Here is a 20,564-nt window from a genome sequence, read left to right on the forward strand (position 1 = left end):
TTAACCCCCTACTCATTCATTCATTCACTTTTACGGTAGTTGAGTTAAGTTGATTTTGAGTTTATCGTCCCGTTCAGCAGCGAGGCTATATGAGACGTGGACTTACTGATTAACGTGGAATCCGAACCACATGAGCTCCCGCCGGGAAAGGAACCCGGGTCACTTTTACGGTAGAACTTAGGGCAGGAGGAGGAGGGGGAATTATAAAAAGATTAGTAAAACCTAATAACTCTTGAACCAAACGACCAATCTCGATCAAATTTTCAACATATATGAGGTTTGTACAAGTGTTTGTGTGTGTGTATGTGTTTTTTTTTTTTATCATTTCACTTTGACGGAACAACATAGGGGAAAGGGAGATATACTAAAATCAATACATATATTTTCTAAAAATAAATGTGACTATGTTCGTGAGATTATAACTCTTGAACCACCCAACCGATCTCGATCAAATTTTCAACATAGATGATGTTCAGACATGGATTTTTTAAAAAAATATTTTTACTTTGAAGGTAGAACCTAGAAGAAGGGGAGGGGACGGGGATATTTCCATATAAAAATAAATAAACTTACCTCTTGAACCACCCAACCGATCTCGATCAAATTTACAACCCAAATGAAGTTTAAACCTGATATAGATTTTCTCATATCACTTTGACGGTGTAATTTAAAGGGGGAGGGAGAGTAATTTAAAAATGATCGATATTAATGTCGAATCCATAGTTTTCGGGGTCTCTGAGATGAACAGTGACACTTCTAATGCCGTTTAAATCCAAATTCAGCCTCGCAATTTGAGAAAGGGGGGAGATATATATAAAAATGATCGAAATGACAAATATTAGTGTCAAATTCATAGTTTTCGGGGTCGCTGACACTTACAATGACACCTCTGATACAGTGCCCCGCAACATGGAGGGAGGGGACATATAAAAATCATCGAAAATGACCGATATCACAGAGCGCTTTAGAAATAGTAAAAAGTGATTGAGTAACGGAACACGTTACTATTTTTTCTTATTGTAACCCAACGAAGTAGGTAATTGATGCTAATATAAAAGAAGTAATACACCACGAAACAACTTTTAACAGGGCAGGGGCGTAGCCACAGGGGCCCATTGGGGCCAGACCCCCCAAATGATTTCCTGGGCCTCCAAATGACCAGCTTTTAAGACATCATCGTAAAATTACCTCGCTTCAGTCATTTAAAAATATCGAAGTTTACATATAATTAATAATTTACGGTAAATTATTTACCGGCCCTTTTGAAGACAAACGTTTTAACAAGATACTATAAAAACTGCCATAAAGCAATGGTACTAAACTGATTTGTAAGTACATTATGTTTTTTATATGCTGTAACTAGTGTTTTAAAAAACATGTTTTTTATAGGATGGAAAATTTGGTGAAAAACAACGTTTTTATTAAGTTTTTCAGTTTGAATTTCATTCGCTTTTTTTTTCTACTTGATGTAAAACAGGAAGTGAGATATACTGTAGCTGTTAATAAAATAATTATAGTGTTTTTTTTGTCTCTAATAATAAATAAATATTTTTGCCATGAAAAGAAATTAAGTGAAATTTCAAAGGAAATTAGTTTTATGTAGATAGGATCTGTGTACAAGGGCTTAAATTGAAATAGTTATGCAGAAAGGTATAACGTTTAGTCCGGAGCAGTAGATCTTGGTTAAATATTATAAAAACTACCTGGTATATAATATTTATGAAGAAAAAGCAAAAAATATATATATATATATAAAAAACAGTGTAGCTGGCCCCCTTCAAAACGACGGGCCCCTCCTAGATAAACTTGATGGTTACATCCCTGTAAAAGGGGTGCATACAATGGGGAACATGGCGCAAAGTGTGAATTATATTTTAGAGGACTGGGGAATAAAAATCCAATCCCCAATCATGTTGTTCTCCGGTTTTATAGGAATGTCGTGCTTATTTGAATTTTCAGCCATTAATGTACGATCTATTATTCCCTCTATAAGAAAGTCCACAATGTTAAAAAAAAAGCTGGGTTTGAGAAGAGAGGATATGTACTTAACACGTACTCGCTCTCTTGACCAAGTTTCCTATTTTAGCAAGAATGATTTCACACACGACCATATCACGTTAGATCTCATCATCCCTTCTCATTCCAAACAATTAGATCTCAGAGAAGCAACTGGGGTTAAAACTGCGTATGTCGGGTGCGGCGTCCCTCACCGGCGGATCATCATAGTGCCATCCATCTATGGCAGTGGCGGCGATTGGACGTTAAAAGTGGGGAGGCAAGACATGATCTGAATATTTGTATATCAGTGTTAGTTTTCCTGGTTGTTTCTAACACTTTGTTTCATGAAAGGTAGTATAACTAATAGGATACAATATTTTTCAGTTAAAATATTGTATATCGTATTTCACATTTTATTAAGGAAATTGACAAGAGCAACGCAAGTGGGTACTAGCCGTTTGTACTCTTAAACAACGAAAGTGCAACAAGGGATTTGATTCCTTGCTCATGAATATCTTAAAATTCTGTCTGGAAAATTGTGTGATCAGATTATTTAATAACAAATTTGCAAAACAAATAAATAGAAAGGATAATAATAATCATAGTAATGAATAATGAGGCTTGTTTTCTAGAACTTACTTTGAAACTGGGGAACTGAACAACTTATATTTTTAATTCCACACATGATGTTAAATGTACGTTATTACTCTTTACGACGTTCAAAGAAATACGCAATTGCAATATTAATTGCTTTGAATTGCAATTAGAACTCAATTTCTGTAGCTTTCTTAACTCCACAGGAAGATAAATAACCAATACATACTCACGCAACGGCAAATATTATATGGCACCGTTTTTTTCTATGAAGCAATAATACATACAAAAACTTTATATTTCCAAATAAAACTATATGCATTGAGGGATCACTTCAAAAAAAATGCGGGGGCATCTGCCCCCTCTTTCCCTCCAGAATCGTCGCCCCTGATCTATGGTACCCCTGAGGAAATATTGGTTTGGGACAAACTCCTCAGATACCATCTTCAAAGCATTCGCTAGCTTCCCACGTAAATAATCATACAGAACCAGATACTCAACCCGTGGACGATCACTCCTTTTATATGGACAAGAAGGCTTGTAGGGTCCAAGAACAATAATCACTATCATTCAATGCCTCGCAGAACAAGTACGTCGTTTTAGATTATGCCAATCCGGACAACAACACGGATATCTCAGCCCCCTCAAATGAATTCACCATAGAAACTCCACCACAACTGGATTTATAGTCTACTTACAACCAGTGGCGGATCCAGGGGGGCGATCGTCCCCCCAGAAGAGGAAACTTTCTTATTTTATATGTATAAATAAAACCCATCCCAGAGTTTGGACCTCTTAAAAGTAGCTTTAAGTAGCAGTATTCCGACCCCCCCCCAGAAGCCCGTCCTGAATCCACCCCTGCTTACAACTGTCAATATCATCAACGATGTGAAAATAGAACTGAAATTAAAATTTTCAGCTTAACATTCCACGATTATGTTCTTTAGGCTAAGGGAGACGGATAATTAAGGCCAGTGAATGATAATGGAAAAATTGGTAGAATAACAATGTGAGAGGAAACTGGAGTACCACGGACACGTTTTCACCACAAACTTACTTGGCCGGGGATGGAATCAGGAGCTCCACGCACCAGAAACAAGCCCTTTACCATTGAGCTGCCGTACTCTTATCAATGATGTGAGTTATACGGACACATTCTAGATGTCTGCCAGAATAAACCCAGAATTAATATTCATCAAAGATTGTTTGAAGATCAAGTGCGAAACAAAGGAAGACTTTGAGATCACCACCAAATTCTGTAAATTCAATAAATTAGAATTTTCTACAGAAATGAAGAAAGAAGCACCACAGTTAGAAGTGGTCCTGTTAAATGTGCAATAGTTTTGCTAAATGGCTGGTATTTTCCCAGCAAAATCAATACTTTTATCAAGCTCAACTACAGGCCTATATTCCAAAGTTTAAAATACAACTAATTATTCTTCTCTGTTTTGAAGATTATGAGTGGGTACTGGTAATTTTACTTTTTTGTGCGAGTGAACACAAATGATTGTTATGTGAAATACAAGTAGACTTTTTTTTTTTAATATTAGCTTTGTCATTTGCCTTTAATTTAACTGATAAAGGTTAAACTTCCCACAAAATCAAAAAAATATTGACCGAGGCTTCAATATAATGTCAATTTCTCAATTTTTTTTTTTTTACATAGAAGAGAATATTCTTTTGTAATTTCCCTATAGTTTTTTTTAGCGATTTTTTATTGCTCGCTATTTAAAACGTAACCAGAGCCAAGGCCAGCCGCCCTAGGCAATTTGCCGCCATCCCCATTTCTCCAGAAAAAACAAATCTTAAAAGCCAGGATTTTAAATATGCTACCCTATCATGAACAAAGAAGGGGTGGGACTCTCACTAACAAAAGCCTAACACTACAAATACAATCTCGTTGTGTCTGTATTTTTTTAAATAATAATAATAATAATAATAATAATAATAATAATAATAATAATAATAATAATAATAATAATAATAATAATAATAATAATATCAGTGAAAGATCATACCTACACAGGAAAGATGATAATCTTTCTTTATAGAATTCAATATCGAGCTTCAATCTCAATATATCAGTTTGCAATTCCAGTGCAACTAGCTGTTTCATCTTTATTTATTGATTTTCCTTCTACATTTGTTAAAAATTTAGAAAATAAAACTGTTTCCACCTTTAATGTTAAGAAATTTGTGACAAAGACTAGTTTTCATATCAAAACTGTGATAACTAACTAAATGGAACAGATATTCGCTACTGTTCGAGAATTGAGTTCTTGTATTTGACAACAATCAAGCAATTTACGCTGGGATTTGTTTGATCATTTGCTTTAGCACTGTCCATGTGACCTTAAACTAATGCGATCTAAACATGATTTATGAATGTAGTATTCAAATAAAAGGCCAGCTTAATAAATTTAACTACCATCACTATGAAGTTCGTTTCCAATAAGAAATATTTATTGTAAATAATATGACAGATTTTGCTACCCCGTGCAAATCCACGTGTTGCACATAATAGAGCTGACCCTGACCAGCGTTAGGTAAAACAAGGATTCTTATTTTACGTAAAATGGCGGGCACAAATTTCGTCTTTTATCTGTCATAACTGTGTGTTAAAAAAAAAAAAAAAAAAACGATCCGAGACGAAATTAACAAGTTTTAACAAAGGACATATCTAGGGAAGGGGTATATAGATGTCATAATTATTAAATACATCGTAATGCTTTTTCTGGGGAGATAGCAGCGGAACCGATTTCTGTACGACTTTGGTGCATCAGATTTAAATGTCCCCCCCCCCCCAAGCATTTAAACATACATGTTTCAGTGTCAGATATTCAGATCGTGGAAGACTTAACTCTTTGGAGTTCTAGTGCCTACTTTTAGGTACCGTGTCTTCATTATTCGATTTAAAATGTACCAATAAAGGTTTTTACTTCGCTTTTTGTGTTTTTTACAAACACAGAGGCATTGTGGAATACGTTACGTATGGTTTCACGTCTTTCTGTGTCGAGATATAGAGGGTGATGACGTCATAACTTTAAAAAAAATATTTTTGTTAAGCCTGGTGGGCTTACTTTTGCATCTACATGAGTGACATTTTGCGCAAACATTCAGTCCACCGAGTGGTATTTATCAGATTTTTTTCTGATCTCTTCATTAACACAGGGGTGTCCAGAGGGGCAAAAAGGTAAAAAAAAAGAAGAAGAAGAAAGAAAAGAAAAGGGACATTTTAACCAAAAAAATTCTTTTTCACGATTTTCCCGCCTCAGATATATGATGGAGACATGTGGATGGAACCATTGGAAAGGATGTCATATTCTGAAGAGAACAAGATACAAAGTATGACTCTAGGATAAATAGGAATGTCTCAGGATTATTATTATTATTATTATTTACCTGAGATCACGGTCTTTTGCGGTAATCTGGGGCATTGTGGGGATCATTGATAAATATTTTTCCTGTCCTTACTGTTCAAGATAGAAGCTCGAAATTTTTGTACACACATTTAGTACACCCTTTAGTATGTTTCAGTTTTCAGATCTCTACGTTAACACATAAGGGTGCAGAGAGTATCAAAATTTACACAAAAAAAAAAATAATTGAAAAATTAGAAAAAATCCGATTTTTCTCAAAATTTCCCGCCTCAGTAACATGACAGGGAATTGTGAATGGTACCGTTTGAAAGGCTGCTCTATTGTGAAAAAAAAAAAAAAAAAAGGTATAAACCATGATCCACGATAAATAGGGTAGCCGCTGAAAGTCTATAATTTATCTCTAAAAAGCCGGAATTACAAGGGCTAAACAAACTTTGGGAGCGACAGGCCCTCTCGCCCCCCACGAACATGAGGGGGAGAGGATTCATTGATAATGGAAATGGCCATCACTACTTTTTATGTGCCCTTAAAATCTCTTATACTTTTATTTGCAATAATGCATGCCTTCTTTATCGCAACCGAAATCGTTATTTCGTTTAGAAGTACACATTTTTTAAGTCTCTGTCATACACAAGAACCACACATGCTTTCCCAAACATATTAACTCTTCATAACTACCTTCTCTCCCTCTCCCACCGTTTTTTATTTCCTTTTTTTTTTTTTTTTTTTTTTTTCCTTTTTTGTTCGTTGAATTGCAAGATCGTTAACAACCCAATTGGCAGCGAGTACTGCGGTTGATAGTTATCTTAATGGGTTGCAAGTTCAAAGGTGGGAATTTACGAGAAACAAACAACATGCATTTCTGGTGACATGCTCTTATAGCAGATAACACAATACTTCAATACTGTTTGATTGCTTTCTATTATCACTAGATTCACTCGCATTTAGTCATACATACCACAAAATTACAAATGAATAAATATATCTTAGAGATGGGAATGACTTCCTCAATTCTCAGAGATATCTACATTAAAAAAAAAAAAAAAAAAAAAAAAAGTAAAGAAGAAAACAACAATGACACGTACTAGACAGCGCTGTAACTTAGATAATTTCTATGGGGGACAAGCATTAATATTTGGGCCCCCTAGAAAGAAAAATAGGCCCCTCCTTTTCATCTTTCTCTTACTCTTTGTGGGTCTCCCGGAGCCTGTGGGCTCTCCCGCACGGCAAGGTCTGCGGGGCCGATAGTTACGTCCCTGGGCCCCCGTTCCATACATGAGAAATTAATTAAGGGGACAGTATTGACAAATCTCAAAGCAATATGAATAAAAATTATTTCTAGGAGCCCTACTAGTAGACATTTTTTTACTGAAATGGGGCGACGACTCATTTTTGTTTTAGTTACACTGAAAAAAATGTAATTAAATTGCCAAACATCAATGTAAAATCATTGACCGTTCATTTTGTAAGTTGATATACATTTCGTTACGTTAGATTACATTACAAAATTTGCTGTATTTTTTATACAAATTTACAGTAAATTATAGAAAGTATGAAATGTTTATTAATAAAAATGTAATTTTCCACCATTTCATATTAGTAATTTTATTTTATAGGTGAAAACTGATTTACATAGAGGAGTGGCACACAAATTGCCACTGTTTTTTGTAAATTTACCTATGAAATTTTTTACAGTGTACCTTTTGTGCGCTGTTTTGTTTATGTAATGTAATGAACCTGTTTGATGCTTCATTTATAATTTCATGTTCGTATCGTACATGGAGTAAGAAAATTTTTTGTCTTATAGTGTCCCCTTTCGAACGGCAGGGAGCTTCTTTGGTGGGCAGTTGCCCCCTGCCCCCACAAGTTACGACCCCGGTACTAGATCTATAAGGTGATTCAAAAAAACTTGAAATTTTGAAAATTAAATAATTTCATGAAATCATCATCTTAAAAAATATTTGTCATTTAACAGTAAAAAATAATTCCATTTTAAAGTACATACAGTACTTTAAAAAAAAAAAAAGATTGCATCTGTCCTTTACACAAACATTCCTGCAGTGTCTTTGTTACATTGTACGGTTCGCATACGACCTGGAGGTTTCTTTCTCACTGCCGAATGAGTTTGTTCGAAATTACGTATCTATGTTTTAATTTGCATATGCTGATGGAACACGAACACGGCGTCCTAAATTAAAATGATGGCGGAATTCTCGACGTGTAACCTTCACGCTGTTATTGTTCTTGTAAAAAAAATAAAAAGCTTTGATCGCGAAAGCACGTGCGCACCACTCCAAGCATTCATGATCATCGGTGTCGTTGACAGGGTGGCGTACGTTATTCAGTGTTACCAAACGCTCACTGTTGCCAATACAACTTTAAACATTTCCCGTTTCTTTGAATCACCCTGTATAATATAAACCAAGGGATACTCTTCCTATTTAAGCTATAAGGTTACTGTTTTGGCAATACAACCTGAAGATAATGCAATCTTGCAATCAGAATGCTAACTTCCAATATTTCAGCCAGTCCCACCCAACAATCGAAAGTCAGAAATGTATAACTATTAGCATATTATTATTATTATTATTATTATTATTATTATTAGTGGTAGTAGTAGTAGTAATAGTATAGTAGTAGCTGAGAGGCCAGTGCGTGCGCCTTTGGTACACATAGTCTCCTGGGTTCGATTCCTGGGAGAGCACAAAAGATTTAATTTAACAATCGTTCATTTTCAGTAAATATCCGTCTTCCTTTAGCCCAGAGGGCATACTCATGGGATATTAAACTAAAAGGAAAAAAAAAATCAATTATTATGTTTTATTATTGGGATTGCTCACGACACAATAGTTAAGGCTGTCTCTGCTCGAAAATGTGAAAAATGATGTATCGAGAAATTTATATTTCTACATTGTACGAGCTCTGTCCCATCTCGAATCTCGTCACAAAACTTTAATAATAATAATAATAATAATAATAATAATAATAATAATAATAATAATAATAATAATACCGAGCGAAGTAGCTCAAGTGGTAGAGCGTTAGCTTCGCATTCGGTAGGTCGCGGGTACGATTCCCGCTGCCGACCATCCTGACTAAGGTTTTCCAGGATTTTCCTCAGTCCTACCAGGCAAATGCCGGGATGGTATGTACTAAACAGGCCCTGGCCGATACCTTTCCAAATCCTTCCCATTGTTCTTGTTGTTGTTAGATATCCAGTATAAAATGGCCTCTGAGCTGTATCTGGCGATTGTTAAATAAATAAATAAATAAATAATAAATATGACAAGGAAGTTACATAATTTGCCCTGGTGGGTGAAAGATTGACATATTTTGTGTAATGAAACTTTATTTCGTACTTTCATTGTTTTGTAAGAAAAGAAAATTATTGTTATTATTACTTTATTTTTAACAAGTAGTGTTATGTCTACAACATGTGAAGGAGCTTGGTTAATATATATTTGAAAGTAACTGAATAGTATGCAACCGATCGTTATTTTAGATATCAATGAGTTACATACTACTAAGGGGAAACACACCTATAATGGCATCCTATGAGAATACAAGAGGGTCGCTTGTATATTAGGATCAACTGGTTGGATCACCTGCATCTACGAACTCGATTACTAATCTTTAACCCTTTACATCCGGTCAAAATTGATGGTACTCCATCAAGTAGTTTCTGACATTTTTTTGTGTCCCGGAAGAACGGATACACGGCCAGGCAGAGTAAGGATGTAAAGGCGTTTTGGTCAGTGCATAACACGTATCGTCATATGAAACCTAATCTGCTTATTTTACATTATATTAGTTTTTTTTAACTTGTGTATAATGATATCTATTAATATTAATATAACAACAAAGCGTTATACTCTTGTCTACAAACTGTTTGCGGCGTAACAAATGACTTATTACGTAACGAAATTGCAGATACTCGTACAGTTTCAGATTTGATGCCATTTTATGCTAGAAAATAATCAATAATGATACAAGAGGAAGAAATTACAGGAAAAAGCTGTTACACCTATATATATTAAAGATATGATCCAGTTCGTATCGTAGGATTGAAGAAAAACCTGGAAGAAACTTTAGGATGATTGGTAGTGGGATTCGAACACAGGAACATTCGATTGAAAAGCAAGAATACTAACCAGTTTTCTTATTTGCACTCGATAATGTTTCTAGTGTACAATGCAAAAATAAATAAATCAGCATTTGGATATTTTTGGAAAACGAATTTTGATAAATGTTTACGTAACATATTAAAAAAAACTGAAATGTCCTATCAGTAAACAAAAATAAATAAATAAAAAAAATGAAATGAAATCATTAAGTGTTACGTCCCACGGTTATGCCGGTTCGGCTAAAGGAGACGGTGATGACGAGAAATGAGTGAAATGGTGGAATTAAAAAGTGGGAGGAAACGGAAGAACCCTGAGAAAACTCACGCATACGGAGTTTGACCACCACGAAGCTCAATTGGCGCGAGCAGCTGGGATTGAACCAAGGACCCCATGAATCATAGGTAAACGCTCTACCACTGAGCCACGCGGCCCAAATAAATAAATAAATCAGTGTTTGGACATTTTTTGAAAACGATTTCTGATCATTGTTTAGCATGTTGAAAACATTACCGAAATCTTCTATCACATTAAACAAAAAAATGTCTAGAATTAGGAGCCTACGAGCAATTAATTGGAACTGCCCTAAAAGTATTCAGAATATACTTGAACTTGCCCCAGACATTTCTGTCCAATGACTATAAAGCTTCTGAATGTGTAAATGGTAGTGTATAATATGTTCTAAGGGTATTTAAAAAGCTGTTTCTGCACGTGTACTCATTGTACAGTCAGCAACAAAAGTTCTTTCTTTTAATGAAATTAGTTTTTTGAAATAACTTCAGAATGGAAGGACGTTTTGAGTATGGTTTTTCAATAAATTAAAAAGAATGTAAATTTGTATAGGCTACGTCCCAGCCTTGGAACTCAGACGTTCCACCGTTATTTTTTCCAAAAGAAATTTTACCAAACAGAAAGAGCTTTTGTCGCTGTCTGTACCGGTACATTACATACTAGAAGTTCATGCACATTTCGAACACTCCTAGGGAAATCCCAGATAACCGCTATTAGGATGCATTATAGAGATTATTTGTTCACTGATATAACACTTTAGGACAGCTTTGGATGTGTTAAACAATTACGAAAAATGGTTTGTAAAACAAAAAAAGTCCTAAGCACGTTCAAGCACATATTTTTTTGCAGTAAAAAAAAAGAAAAAAAGAAAAAGAAAAAAGGAAATAATCATATTCGGATTTACAACTGGAACTTTGAGACCAAATTAATTAGATTAATTGTATTTTCTCTGCTTTACAAATAGTTTTAACTTTAAAGGTTTATAAATTTCAATAAAATGGAAATAGCTATATCGCAAACAAGTGTATGGAGACAACACTGTCAATCTCGTTTCCAAAAATGCATCAAATCATGTAGTACTTATTACATAGAAAATAAAGAGTGCACCTATTGACACGTATAATAAGGGTGATAATTTCTTATTTTAATTTATGACATATGACTGTATATACATAACAGAAGAGAGAGTGGGAGGATCTAAGGAGGTTACAGAGTACAACACAGCAATATGTACTTTGGACTATAAATTGGCACTGAATTAAATGAAATGACACTTACTTACAAGGGATCGTGCACTTCACAATTAACAATGTTACCTGCATATAGGCCTACTCCGGCATAATACTTCTCCCTGTCCTTCGACGAAATGGCAAATCGAAGTCAAGGAAGAAGCTAAGAAACTAAACACACTTTATGTGCCATTTTGTGTGCCGTAAGTACTACTTTATCTACTGAAAATTTAGATCTTAAGGGTATTCACCACAGCGAAATTAAATTACCACTAATTTTAGAGGTTTTTTCTGTAATATCTTCAAAACAAAACAAAAAGTCGAAAAGCAAAGACGTACTGCACTAGCCAATATGATTTTGTATGTGATACCGTTATCACAACTCATCTATCTACCTGCTTTCGATATGCAGCTCTCAATAGATTGAACATTTTTTGCGGGATCTGTAAACAGCGGCACTTTGGTGTTGTGGTAAAGGTATCACATGCAAAACCATATTGTCTAGTGCACTATGTGTTTGCTTTTCGCTTATGTTTATTTGTTTTGAAGATATTGCAAAGAAATTCGAAAATCTGAGGTCGTTTAATTTTGTTGTGGTGAGGAGTATAGTTCTATCTGTAACCCTCTTGCGGATTTCCGTCTAACTTCTTTCGAAAAGAAAATCTATTGAGAAATATAATTTTGTTCATTTTATAACTGTATCTGTAGTTGATACACAAATGACTGAAATATATATTTTCAAAAAAATCTTTTTTTTGTCTCGTATTCAGTGGCGGATCTAAGCCAGGGCCAGGGGTCCTACCCTCCCCCCCCCACAGTTTTTTGAGGAACAGAAGTTATTTAAGTTGTTATTTATATATTTTTTTGAAAGTTTATAGAAAAACTCATGATATACCTATCATAGTCTGGGTTCTGCTTGTCCCCCCCCCCAGTTTTTGCCCGGGTTCGATTCCCGGCGGGAGCTCATGTGGTTCGGATTCCACGTTAATCAGTAGGTCCACGTCTCATATAGCCTCGCTGCTGAAAGGGACGCTAAACTAAAATCAACTCAACCCCCAGTTTTTACCCTCTAAATCCGCTACTGCTCGCATTGTATAAATTTATGTTCGAAATGTATGCCTTTTTTTTTTTTTGTTAAATTTCATTTACAAGTTATCAGAATACTTCCCTGTAAGAGAGGTCCAGATAGTCTGTGATATAACACTATTTAAGCTTTATTTATTATTGGAGTACATTGTGTATTGTGTTCGTATAATTCCTTTATCCATTTATAGTTTTTATACTATCAATCAGGTAACATTAAAAGAATATTCGAGATCCAAGTCTTGGGTGAACTATAGTATTGTCTTCGAAATTTCTCGTTTCGTCTCGTCTATAAAAACAAGACGAGAAAATTGTAATGTTTCTTGTCTCGTTTAGCATTTAAAAGAATAATTCTCGCCTCAACTCTTGTCTCGTTTACAAGAGGAGACATTTCTCCTTTCGTGGCCAACATTACCAACAATAATAAAATTCTACATATAGAATGCATTTATCAAACACATGTGATGCACCACTTAGATGATGCACAGTACTTTTCGATAAGTTTTTTTTTTTTTATTAATAATTTCTTCTGACAATTTCCGAACACAAAAACAACAATAAATAATTATCTATTTTCCAGTAGCGTAGTGTGGTTTTATACCTCGGGAGAAGCTTTTACTTTTATTCTTAAAATTTAATGCATTCTATATCATTTTAAAATCATTATTGAATTATTTATATTAATACTATTCTGTTGACTAAGGGAAGGACGCAGCTCCTCTGTCTCCGCGAATGCTACGCTTTAGCTAGGAAGGGGCTCCTATAAAACAGAACACTGTAGAGATTTTTGTTTTCAAACTTTAGGCAAATCAATACTAGAAATGAAATCCTTGCAATCTTATGTGCCACATTATAGTCAATTTAATGCATTTTACTCGTTTCTGCGTAAAATGGCATATTTCTTGCTAGATACACTGCACATCTTGCATAAGATATTAAAAAATATGCAACTGAATGATAAACCTTTTGATTATTATTATTATTATTATTATTATTATTATTATTATTATTATTATTATTATTATTATTATTATTATTTAATGATGAATCTTCGTAGTTTTGGATGTGTATACTGTAATATCTGTCAGTATGGTACTCCATGGGGCGCATACCCATCTAATATTTATACATTCCACAATATAGCTACTCACCCTACGAAAGAATGACCATTTACTGGGGTAAGTATATGATATACTTTTCAAAATGGTGGAGCGTATACTTACCAAAATTCTAACATTGCACTACTATGCAGATCCTTTTTAAAAGGAGCTGCATGCCATAAATAATAAATAAATAAAGTTTTACGATGTTCTTTAATACTTTTGACATTGATCCCTCAGGATTTCCTTCCACAAAGAAATTGCGCTGAAGACGAGCCTGCATCCCTGCTAGTTTCTTTTTAAATGAAACAACGGTGTAGCTCAGTACTCAAGAAAATATTACAAGATGAAATCACGTTCCTCAGGGGCATATCACGAAGACATTTTCATCTGCATCTATACATTGAATAATTCATAAATCAATAACAGTACGATAATAATAATAATAATAATAATAATAATAATAATAATAATAATAATAATAATAATAATAATAATAATAATAATAATGTGCATAGATGGAGTTGGCCAATTTACGTTGAGAAAGATCATGATTTTATAAAAAGTTTGTCTGTGAAAATAAACAGAAAATAATTAGTTTCGAAAATTTCCTTATGCCTCTTCTGTATCTCCATCTATGCCGTCACACTCTCAAAATTATAAAACTGTTTCTATTTAGTTCTGCTATTTTGGAAATTTACAACTGATATGCCTCTAAACAAATGTTCGATGAATTTTACAGAAATTCCACATTATTATTATTTCAAAATAATACTGCAAAAATAATTAAATAAAAGATATTATTTTGATTCAAAGCAACTTTATAGTATTTACAAAATGTAAAAACTAAAATATAAAACAAGTTAATGTTTCCGATTATTTATTTCTTGTTAAGAAGAATATGACCAACGAGTATGATACTGCAATTTATCTTCCACAAATAGAAAAAAGGGGGAACAAAGGATATGGAAAATGTTACATTGCAGCATTTTTAAGTACTATAAAATTATATTATTAAAAATATACATTTTTTATTTGTTTATTTGTTTTTGCAGTGTTTAAAAACTGTGAAAACATGTTGTAAAACTCAAACGAGCAAGTCTTACCAACATAAACCTTTATTACTAAACAACTATATAATAAAATAAAAAATAATTCTTCTTTAACATAAAACAGTCCCATTCTATTAAAACAAATTTTGCGTCATACCAGTTCCGTAAACATTACGTTGACCTATTGGACATAGCTACTCATATATATGAAAAAATAGACCACTTTCATAATAATAGGTATATTCGCACAAAGAAGTCTTGAATGTGGCAATTATACGGTATGGGAATAAAAGTCGCTAGCAAATTACATCGCGCAGGTATCACCGGGTTTAAACGGTTTCCGAAGTACGGCACCCCGCTCCTGAGCGGACTGGACTACCATAGAGTAATGCACGCAACAGAAATTTGCTCGCTCAACTAAATCTAATGTCAGGGAATTTAGAATTAATATTATTCCTATTATTACATTGCATAGATATGCATTAATTCTTATTTTAAAATGATAATTAGCCTTTAAAATAGCTCCAATATAGACTATGAATTTTGTGTCATAAAAAAAATCCCAGACACAATTCAGAAATTACTAAAACATAACTTACTTTCAGCTTTTTATTCATAGAATTTATTCCATAACCAAATTGACATTATAATAAATAACATTTGTAGAATAATAAAACTGGTATCATTGAAAAACAAAATAATGCATAGGGGTCTATGGCGTGGTCATCGAATAGGTTCGTGCTCGAGATTCCACTGTGGCTTATCAACGCTCTGAAAATTAGCCAAATTAGTACATTACATATTTTTCAATTAGTAGATCAATATGAGTCACACACACACATTTCTGTTGCTAATGACTGTTACGGTCATGCTCCGTCCAAGAATTTTAATGTAAGAAGAAAGCAGTTAAAAAAAAAAGTCAAACTGAAAATCATTTTAATGTTTTATACTTGAAATGATAAATAACGTGAAACGCTCTTTATCATCTATATATTGATGACTGACGGAAAAACGAAATGACCCTATAACCTATTTTACTAAAATTTTCTTCCACTGTCGTAACTCTGCAATAATTTATCTTAATTGTGTAAGCTTCTGTATCAGTTTTAAATTATGATATGAATCAGTAAAACTCAAATTCCGCTCAAATGTAGTTTCATTTGAAATTTATTTCATTCTTAGGGTTACCATATGACACACTTTAAAAGTAATACTTTTTTTTTTTTTTTAAAGATTTCACAAAAATATATATACATAATTGAACAAAATCTCTTAATGGCATAGCGAGAATATTCATTTATACATAATCTTCTACAATAACGCTTATGGGAAGGATTTTTTTTTTTTTTTTTTGTTCGAATAAATACGATTCTTGAAGTATTTGTCTGCATCTCCTAAATAGAGAATATTTTCCCATTTTCCTAAAATTCCGCCCAGACCATATTTAGGGTCCGAAAAAGAGGACATGTTCAGGTAAAAAAGAATGTCTGAAAACCCTACTTTTTTTTTTTTTTTTAGTTTATACCGTAGTATGAAGATCCGTTTATTCATGTCGAAAGCGTATAAAAAAGCAAAATAAACGAATCATAATATAAACTATTTCGTATGATGTATAGAAACATCTACATAAATTTGAAGTTCTTCCTGAAAGAAGAAATTGACGCTATACAGTAATATAATACTCCTTAATTCATTGAATGTTTCAAATTTATGAACGCACGTTTACAGAAATGTACATTGTGGCTCCCGTAGGTATACACAGGAAATTTTACGATTCGCAGCCTATATCATAGCTTATTTGTCACGTTAAAATAAATAAATAAATATATAAACATGAAAATAGTATTGTCAACCAAGAAAATTCGTAAAGTTTGGTTCGTAAATATAAACATCCATAAGCATATTCACATTGTCAGTAGATTTAAAAAAAAAAAAAAATGCCAGTGAATTTGAATAATTCAAAACGAAATGTTCATTTATACGAGGAGACCGATGCAGTTCTCTGTTTCCCTATCAAAGATTTCCCCCAAATTATTTAAAAATTCATACGACAAAATAGCAATTCGCTAAAGGTCCATCTTTCCTTGCTTGGGGAGTAAAGTTATGATGACGATTATGTCAGTTCTCAAATTCCACACATACATACACAATATTGCACTTGTGTTTTATAGTGACTTTTTATCTTAGTATCCAAACACTAACACTAAATATATTTATATAACGCAGAACATAGAAACACGCGCACCAGCACCGTTCTCCGAAACACAATAGGGCTAATATAAAATGAAAGCACTCAATTTTACACTTGTTCGCCATGTACATCAAATTTGATTTTAAAAAAATAACATTTACACACATAAAAATGTTAACAAACCGTATTCTTTCATAAACGGTTATGAAACACGATTCATTATTAAAATCATTTCGTTCTGATTGGTTCGGAAAAAAAGTTTCTATTAGAAATCATAATTTACAAGTTAAAATACATAACACGCGTGTATTGTGGAAGAAGTATTGTAGGTAGTTAACATCTAACGTCAAGTATAAAAAACTTTAAAAATGTTTTCTCTAAATATTTACTAATGTTATTACTAATTAAATAAAACATGTACGACAAACGAATTGTTTGAAAACATTTGAAACTATTTGCATACTACTCACAGGCGTTGAGAGAACGTGTGACACCATTCTGATGCTCTTCTTGCGGTGTTATTTGTTTTACAACACGACAAGCAAGCAAAAAAAATAAAAGATAAAATATATAACGACACATACACTACACGAGACGGGCTTCGGTGATACTGCATAAAAATGACTTAGCTTTCCGCAAACAGCACACTGATCATGACGCCGCCATGCGGAGACTTTCTGACACGCCCGCTCTAAGCTCTCAGTGGCTATACAGGATGAACGGTACGTTCCGTGATTGGTTCGAGCGCCTGCGCACCTGATGTAATAGGCGGTACAAGGTACACAGCCCATAATAGACTTCTGTGTGTTCGTCTGCATGTGTGTATGTTTTGTATGCAACACGCGTGCGTGGTTTTGGTGTTGTCATTTTGTCACTTCATTGCTGACATTGCTATTATTCGTTTGTTTATGAAAACAAAAGCTTTCTTCTTTTCTTTTGTTATGATGCACTTGTCCTGGATTTAGTTGCAAGTGCAGAAACGCACGGCTGACGTCTCCCTCCGAGCTCCTGACACAAATAGTTAAAACGATGTAGAAAGAAACACTACAAAAATGAAGTGAATAAATTAGCACATTTAGGCCAATTTTTTTGCATGGTATTTGTAGTTTGTATCCTTCTCCTCGGATCTGTTCTAAAATTCCTTGCCCCATATTTATCAAATGACTCTAAATATTATTTTATTTTAATAAATTTACGTTTCCCGTCAAGACTACGATAAAATAAAAAAATAAATAACTGAAGATGTTCTTTGGAGGGATACGTGAGGTCGAAAGTAATGTGTTGTCCACAGTGAGCCACATGACTCCAGCCAGTGAACTAATTCACTCCATCATATAAATCGAATTACTTGTAGTTTTAAAAGTTCTAAAGTCGAGAATTGAGGTTAAATGATAAAGTATTAATATATACATGGAATGTATGCGATGTGAGTAATCGAGTCGTATGAATATTGGTGCATAAAAGCACTTTATATTATCTGCATGCTGCATGGGTATGTATATACTTCATTTCAGTGACGGGTCCTGTCAGTACAAGGGGAGTGTTGCCCGAAGACAGGCTCCAGGTCATTTGCCTAGTCAGCCTGCAGATGACACACCATTGTTAGAACAGGGGTAGGAAGGTCAGTTTTTTTTGGACCATGTGAATTTTTGGTAGACAACACCGTGTCCGTGGATTTTCTCAGGGTACTCCTCTTCCCTCCCCCATTATCATTCCACCAAGTCTTCCACCATCATTCACTTGCTTTAATCATCCGTCTCCCTTAGCCTAAAGGGCATAATCGAGGGACGTTAAACTAAAATATTTAATTTGTCAGCTAGATTGCAGTTTAACCCGCGTTTACTGTACTAAGGCTATAAAAAACATGGACCTACAGTCACGGGCGCCCGAAGGGGAGCTGACCCCTCTGGAAATGTATAAAGCATATTCCAGCACTGGGACCCGTAAACCAAACGTAATATAGCAACCAGGGAGATGGCCCCCTAGAAAATTTTCTTCGGGCGCCGAATTATAGGCTATGAGCTCACAAAGGGAATTGATCCCAAGTTTCAAGCATCGAAATCGCTTAGGCCACTTTCACATCCATGAGGGAGCTGGTCTCTTGTGCTTTAGGAATGGAAAATTCGCAATAGTCGGTAGAAGAGGCTTGTAGATCGAACACAATCTGTAGTGGAAACATGGTATTTCCTAGCTAAGTGCTACATTCAAATTCGGCTAATATAAGTTAATCGACCTTTGCATTATCTAAATTACACACAGAATTCTGAATATTTGATTTCTTTTTATAAACAGATTAAACAAGAAATAATAATAATAATCATCATAGGTGTTCTACCTTTATTGGCAGGTCACTTGCCACAGCTGAGAAGTTTCCATGCTCCACGGTCCTCCGCTAACCTCTTCGTCTTCGCGTATGATCTTTCTGTTTTAATTGTAGTCTCCTTCGCCCCCTCCCTCTCTTTCCCGCCACCATACCCTCTAGGACGTCCCTTATGATACAATCTCTTCTTAGGCAATGTCCCAACCAGTTTCTCTTCCTCTTCGTAATAATATCTAAAAATGTTCTTTTCTCACCCACCATTTCTATCTCACAAGAAATAAAGAAGGTTCGAAATTAAACCCTTGTACTATGTTATTACATGATTTAATGATTTAGAGTTAAGATAACTTAATTATGCAATACTATTTATCTATTGAAATGCTTAAGCTATTTATGTGATATTTAGTTTTTTTTTTTTTTTAATTAAGGAAAATATTTCCATATTAAAGAGTAACGTGCCTACTTTCTACATCGGTTATATCTTAATGGAACACTTTTGATTAATGTTTGATAAGTTCTTAAGTTGTATATCATTACTTCCGTTACATTACTGATAACCTACAAAATGTCAGAAGTTTATTCAGTACTTTTCCATTTCATACATAACCAGGAAATTTGCCTTTTGAAATCAGTCACTAGAGCCTTTTCTATTTCAAGTGTGCTCTCGGAAAATATATGAAACATTCTTCGGCCCCATCCACGTCACCCCTCTTAGGAAGGAAATCTTCCCTTTGCGTTTGTGAAAGAAGTGAATGACCTCGCCTGTGTGACCAATTTGCCATTCAGTTGTTTGGTTTCGACGACGTGTGAAGATCGTAGGCTACTTAGAGTGACTAACAAGACAGAGCACAGCGAAGTCCGAGAAATAATTCGTTGTGGCAACGCTTCCGCATCCAACAACTGAAAGATCTCGGGCAAAGCAACTTGTCTCTCCTCATTCAAGAAGGTACGGGAAACCACACATCGACAGCAGCGCCAGAAGAGGCACAGTTGAAATAAAAAGGCTATAGTAGTTCTGTACTGTGAATGACTTTTATGTTCGTTTGTGTATGAGTATTGATTAAGGAACCTGGATAATATGTGGCTTGTTTAACTAATGCTAATTAAATATTACATAGTTATCCGTATTTGGCATTTGAATTTCTTATTATTGAAGTACAAAATTCAATCAAGATTGCTTCCAAAGCCAAGCATATAAAGTTATG

General features: G+C 34.2%; 1 protein-coding gene across 6 annotated transcripts in view; it reads right to left on the bottom strand.

Annotated features, from left to right (window-relative positions):
• LOC145668910 (uncharacterized) overlaps positions 1–17,744 on the bottom strand; it is a 399,698-nt gene extending 381,954 nt beyond the window's left edge. For 2 of the 6 annotated variants that reach the window (XM_081737192.1, XM_081737191.1), the window contains exon 1: positions 17,510–17,740. In XM_081737192.1, the coding sequence (XP_081593318.1) occupies positions 17,510–17,536 (27 nt within the window). In that variant the 5' untranslated portion in view covers positions 17,537–17,740. Of the gene's footprint in view, positions 1–17,509 lie in introns of all 6 variants that reach the window. The other 4 variants (XM_081737188.1, XM_081737189.1, XM_081737187.1 and 1 more) reach the window with 4 other exon arrangements.
• Positions 17,745–20,564: the final 2,820 nt, after the last annotated feature.

This window comes from Thermobia domestica, chromosome 13 (genome assembly GCF_964235325.1).
Source record: "Thermobia domestica chromosome 13, izTheDome1.hap1.1, whole genome shotgun sequence".
NCBI lineage: Eukaryota > Metazoa > Arthropoda > Insecta > Zygentoma > Lepismatidae > Thermobia > Thermobia domestica.